Here is a 5,428-nt window from a genome sequence, read left to right on the forward strand (position 1 = left end):
CATGTGTGCTTAGTAGATATCCAAGGCAATTACTGTGTGGGTTTTGCTATCACAGTGTGTCAACTTTTGCATTTTATCAAAAATGAAATTATATAGCTTATATGTTTCATTTTCTTTTCTCAAAATTATATTTGTGAGATCTAATGACTTAATGTTGGATTCAGTAGTCATTTCTTTTTCATTTCACTCAAACATTTCAGATAATTGTACAATAAGGATACAATCTATTAATACTCATTGCATGGCAAGACCTTAATTTCGTTAAATCCTTGTGTCTTTGATGGACTTCCTTCTTTTTTATTAATTTATTTTTTACATTCCAATCCGTTTCCCCTCCCTTCTCTCCTCCCACTCCCCCCACTCCCCCCACTCCCCCTCCTCCTATCTGCTCCTCAGAGATGGTAAGGCCGATGGACTTTTTTTTTAATCATTAGGATTTTGAGAATCATATTCTTAAGATGATCTGTCTATTTCTTAGTCTACAAGATTGTGGATGTTTGCAGAGATATACTTTTAGCCATTTTTTATTATGTATCTGTTACAGTTTGGTTCTTAAATGTGTTCTGGAGCCTATGTGTTGAAGGGTTGGTCCCCAGCTGATGGTACTGTTAAGTAGGTACTGATGGTACCATAGGAGTGGGATCAAAGATGTCATTGAGAGCACACGTTTGAAACATATATTGGGACTTGGCTCTTTCATCTCTGTGACTTTGTTTCTTGATGGCCACATGGCAGCCAGCTTTCATTTCTTAGTGCTTCAACCATAAATCTAAAAGCAGCAAGTCAAAGCAATTGTGAACTTAAACTTCAGAAACTACTAGCTAAAATAGACATTTCCTTCTAAGTTGTTTATCTCATTTTGTCACAGGGATGGACTGCTGACTAACAGAGTAGCTATTTAGTGTTTTCTCCTTAAAGACCTAATTTGATTTTCCTTGAAGACTAATGAGTTGACCTCCCATACATTCATTGGACATTTAGAGTTCTCTTTTATGTGATGCTAATTGTGTCTTAAGTTATTTTGAAATTGTTTGCCTTTTTCTTATTTCTTTATTGATGCCTTTTTTGTTTTCATGCCTTACCAGTGTCCTCTTCTATATTGTGGCCTACCTTGTCCCACTCTTAATGTTTTCCCATTTTTATTGTTATACATTTATTATGCATAATGCTGGATTTCATATAAACAATTTCTTGCAAAACTGCCACGTACTTTCACCATGATAGCAAGCTCAGGAGGGAGAGACCCTTCTTATTTCCTATGTAAAAAGAGCCCCCTCAAAGAGGAAGATGAAAAACACAGGTAAGAAAAGTAGAGTCATGATCCGACGGGTATGGACAGGTTAAAAAATGCTACGAGGTGGATTTCCTCTGTTTCTCGGGAGGGATAGGAATACAACCATAACATTTCCTGGATTTGAACCCATGGCATGGAATTTGATTTCAGACTTCACAACTAGAAGATAACACTGCTGTGCTGTTTCAGCCACAAAGCTGGTGGTGATTCATTGCAAGAGTAATGGGAAGCAAGTGCGTATTTCCAGTCCCACGGAGCCTGACCTTGATGTTCCTATATGACTTTTCTAATGGCTCCTTGAAGTTAAGAAGTTATTTTTCAGAGTTGGGCTTAGAATCTGAAAGTACTTTCTCTCGGAAGGAATGTGATTACAGTCGAAGAGTACAGTCTCTAGGTGTGTCAAAAGGAGAATTTCAAAGAGCAATTGATGCTCTTGTAATTTTCTATAAACCGGTTGAAAATGCATTTCAAAGAACACACAACTTTAAAGAACACAGCACATACAATAAAGGGAGTTAAGTTTGTGTTCATAGAGCTCAGCCAAAACCTATGTAGGATGATCCTCTGGGCTTTGAGTTCTCCATTTCTATGACATGAGGTATTACTGAATCTATGTTTAAGGAACAAAATTTGTTCCTATGAACTCCCTCATTTGTGTCCTTAAACAAAAACCAAAATCCAGTAAACTTCTGGCCTCGGATGTGTCTCTCTCTGAAGTTATGTTGCACATAGACTTGGAGACTTTCTAGCTATGTATCTGAGAAGATCCCATATATCCTGTGCTGTGAATCCATTAGGTGTTGTGTAGGTATGTTATATTGTTCCCAGGGAAGTAAACCTGGCCATTCATGATAGTTTCTGTTCACTAATCGCGCTTTCCAATAACAGTGTTAACTATTACATTACGAAGTTCCCCATTGTTCATGGAGGTCTGGGGTTTCCTCTGTCAGGTTCATGTTCATATATACCATGGCTTATAATGTCTCTCTTTCCCTCTTCCCTCCTCTCTTTTTCTTCACAGTGTTGGTACCAGAACTCAGGCTTTCATTTCCCTCCACTGATTTGTTTTTCCCTCTCCAAACTCAGGAAGTTATTTTGATTCGCTAGGTGTCCCGGAGATGATGGAGAATCAAAGGCTGGTAGCATGACCACTTGTTACCTTGAGTCCTGGGATTTGTCACTTCTTTATCCCCTTAATAATGTTTTCATCTAGAAACAAATTGTCTCTCTATGTCTGAGTGTAGGGGAGATTTAGTCTGTTTCACGGGGCTTGATTTATTCCCATAGGACTATTTGTGATCAGTGACAAGAAGTGTGAGAACATAAACAATGACACTTCCATACTTCCATGACAAGAGCAAAAGCTTTCTAGTGCAACTACTCACATCAAAGTCCCAGGACAGTAGCAGGAACACGTGAATCGCCAAAAGGGTTTGAAGGGGCTAACCAGTTGAGACAATGGAGTTCATGTCACTTTAGGAGGGTTCTTAAAACTACTGGTGACCAAGGTGTGAGCAATGAATTGAAAAGATCTCTGTGAATAAAGATGATCCAAAAATGAAAGACGTTGATATTTCTATTGCCAGAGAAGAACCTGAAATACAGAGATTTATAATGCTCAAGCTCAAGTGTTCTAGATACTTACACTGAATTGTACCTGTGACTATGTTAGCTCCAGAATCAGAAATCCTGGGACCTCATTCTACGCATCCCTAATTACCTGGGCCACTTCAGCATTGCAGGTAAGAACAGCTGCTGGGAGTTCATGTGAACAATGGCCATGTCATGTGCAGTAGACAGTGTTTCAGAGCATTCTCCACATCCGTCTACCATGATGCTTCCTGCCCCTTTGCAGTGGAGTAGGAGAACTCTACAGATGCTCCACTTAGGGACAAGCACCCATAGTCACTCATTTTCAGTGTCTATGTATAGTTTCAGTTTCATGTATAGTGTCTCTACACACTCTTGCAACATATAAGGTCAAGCATATGAGGCCAAGCCATCATGTACTGAACCCCCCTGAAGCTCTTTCACTTATTTTATTCACAGTGAAGAAGTTTTGATTAATGCACTGAATCTAATGCAATGAATGAAATGACTAGATCAGAAAACAATATGTAGAACAAATAGAAAAGAATCAAACATAATATCAGAGGTAGAGTAAAGACTTTATTAGAATAGCAATGGGTGGTGTCTCTTTAGTTGGGGAGACAATACAAAATTGTCATGGTGAGTCACAAAATGAGTCATAAAAACTGTGAACACACTGAAGTGTAATGATGGGTGTTTATTATTGCAAAGATGCAATAAGCTAATTGTGAATTGTATGTGTATTTTGTTAACTTTTTAACTTATTAAAGGAATGGTTTCTGCCCATGCTAAAGCTATGAATCCAGATCTTAACAGATGAAGAAGACAGACAGATGAATGAAGATACTAACGGGTGAGATTGCAGTCAGGGTGCTGGTCACAGGTCTGTTAGAAGGAAGACTGGTAATTAAATAATGGTGTGTGTGCTATAGGCAGAACAAAGGCAGAGAGTTTGCCATAAAGTAAAACCCTGGGGGGTGTCTCAGAATTCATTATTCTACTCCAGTAGTGGCTTCATCAACAACCACAGGGCTCACAGCAGCTGGACCCACAGCCTTGGGACAGACAGCCAGGCACACAGACACATGTGGGCTGGTAGCAAGTCCTAGTGCAGGTCACAGGTCCAGAGCAAGCTGGCTGGCAGCACAGGTCAAGGCAGAAGGGCTTGCAGCAAGGCTTGCAACAGGGCTTGCAGCAGGGCTGGCAGCAGGGCTGGCAACAGCTAGAGATACAGCACCTGGGCTGGCAGCAGCTAGACTCACAGCAGCTGGGCTGGCAGCAGGGCTGGCAGCAGCTGGGCTGGCAGCAGGGCTGGCAACAGCTGGACACACAGCAGCAGGGCTGGCAGCAGGGTGTGCGGCAGCAGCTGCTCACACAGCTTGGCTGGAAGCAGGTCCTACAGCAGGTGGTTTGGCAGCAAGGCTGGCAGCAGCTGGAGCCACAGCAGCTGGGCTGGCAGCAAGGCTGGCAGCAGCTGGTCACACAGCTTGGTCTCCAGCAGGTGGTCCTGCAGCAGGTGGTCCTGCAACAGGTAGGCTGGCAGCAAGGAGAGCAGCAGGAGTTGGTCATGGTGTTGGATGTGGAGGGAGAGGTTCTGTTCACAGGGCTTCCTGAGATTATGACAACTGTGTCAGTCCTGGGGCTTTTATACCCTGGGCATGCCATGAAGGGACCAATTTGCAGGACTTTTCCTTGTTGTTTGTTTTCTGTTGTTCATAAGGAAATTCTCACAGGAGGAAGTGCTCTTTAAGTATTACATTCTTTTGAAAATTATGCTGAAAGTAATTAATTGTGGGTAGTCCTTGAGGATATTTTTGGAATCATCAACACCATTTCTTTTCTGATTATTTTCTGGTCATGTGATGGCTCTGTGGGCACATGAGGAGTTGACAATTCTTTTTTCTTTGGTTCATATATTGTGCTGGTTCAGTCTGGCAAGTGTTTGAGAGAAGGACTATGATGCTGGTGTGTTCACAATGTCCAATTCAGTACTTGCCTCCGTCCAAACCTAATCATCAGAACTGCTGCTTATTCCAGACTATAGCAGACATGTTTACTTGCAGCAAGCATGGTCACTGTCACATTAGCTTTATGAAAGGGGGCATGGGTCTTTTGAGCCTGAGAATCTGAACTAAACCTGAGGATAGTGGCAGATGAACATGGGGGTCCACAAGTGTCAATCAATTTATATCCTAACTCTACTTATCAGAATAATCAGTACCCTTATGTAGGCATCCCAACATGGATATAGTCTTTGTAAAATGGGAAAACAATATGACCCCACAAATAACTTTTAAAAAGGAAATTGAATCATGGCATGCTGCCAGAGAAGTGTGTGCTTTTTAATGTATAGTTCAACAAAATATGACAAAGCTATTGTTCATGTCAGGAAATAGTGAGTATACCTGTAGTAGCTGTCTTCATGATGTTTTTTTCCTCATCATTATCTTTTACTCCCCTATAAGACAAATAGTCTGCTGACTTATAATTGCACAGCCTTGCCAATTATGAATTTTTATCCAAGTTGAAATGTCATATATTTTT

The 5,428-nt window shown here is 41.1% G+C and overlaps 1 protein-coding gene across 1 annotated transcript; it reads right to left on the reverse strand.

Annotated features, from left to right (window-relative positions):
- Window positions 1-3,901: 3,901 nt before the first annotated feature.
- LOC113836888 (keratin-associated protein 9-1-like) lies at window positions 3,902-4,453 on the reverse strand. The gene has a single exon (XM_027427728.1). The coding sequence runs from the start codon at window positions 4,451-4,453 to the stop codon at window positions 3,902-3,904; it is 552 nt and encodes a 183-aa protein (XP_027283529.1).
- Window positions 4,454-5,428: the final 975 nt, after the last annotated feature.

Source organism: Cricetulus griseus, chromosome 7, assembly GCF_003668045.3.
Source record: "Cricetulus griseus strain 17A/GY chromosome 7, alternate assembly CriGri-PICRH-1.0, whole genome shotgun sequence".
In the NCBI taxonomy this organism is placed as follows: domain Eukaryota; kingdom Metazoa; phylum Chordata; class Mammalia; order Rodentia; family Cricetidae; genus Cricetulus; species Cricetulus griseus.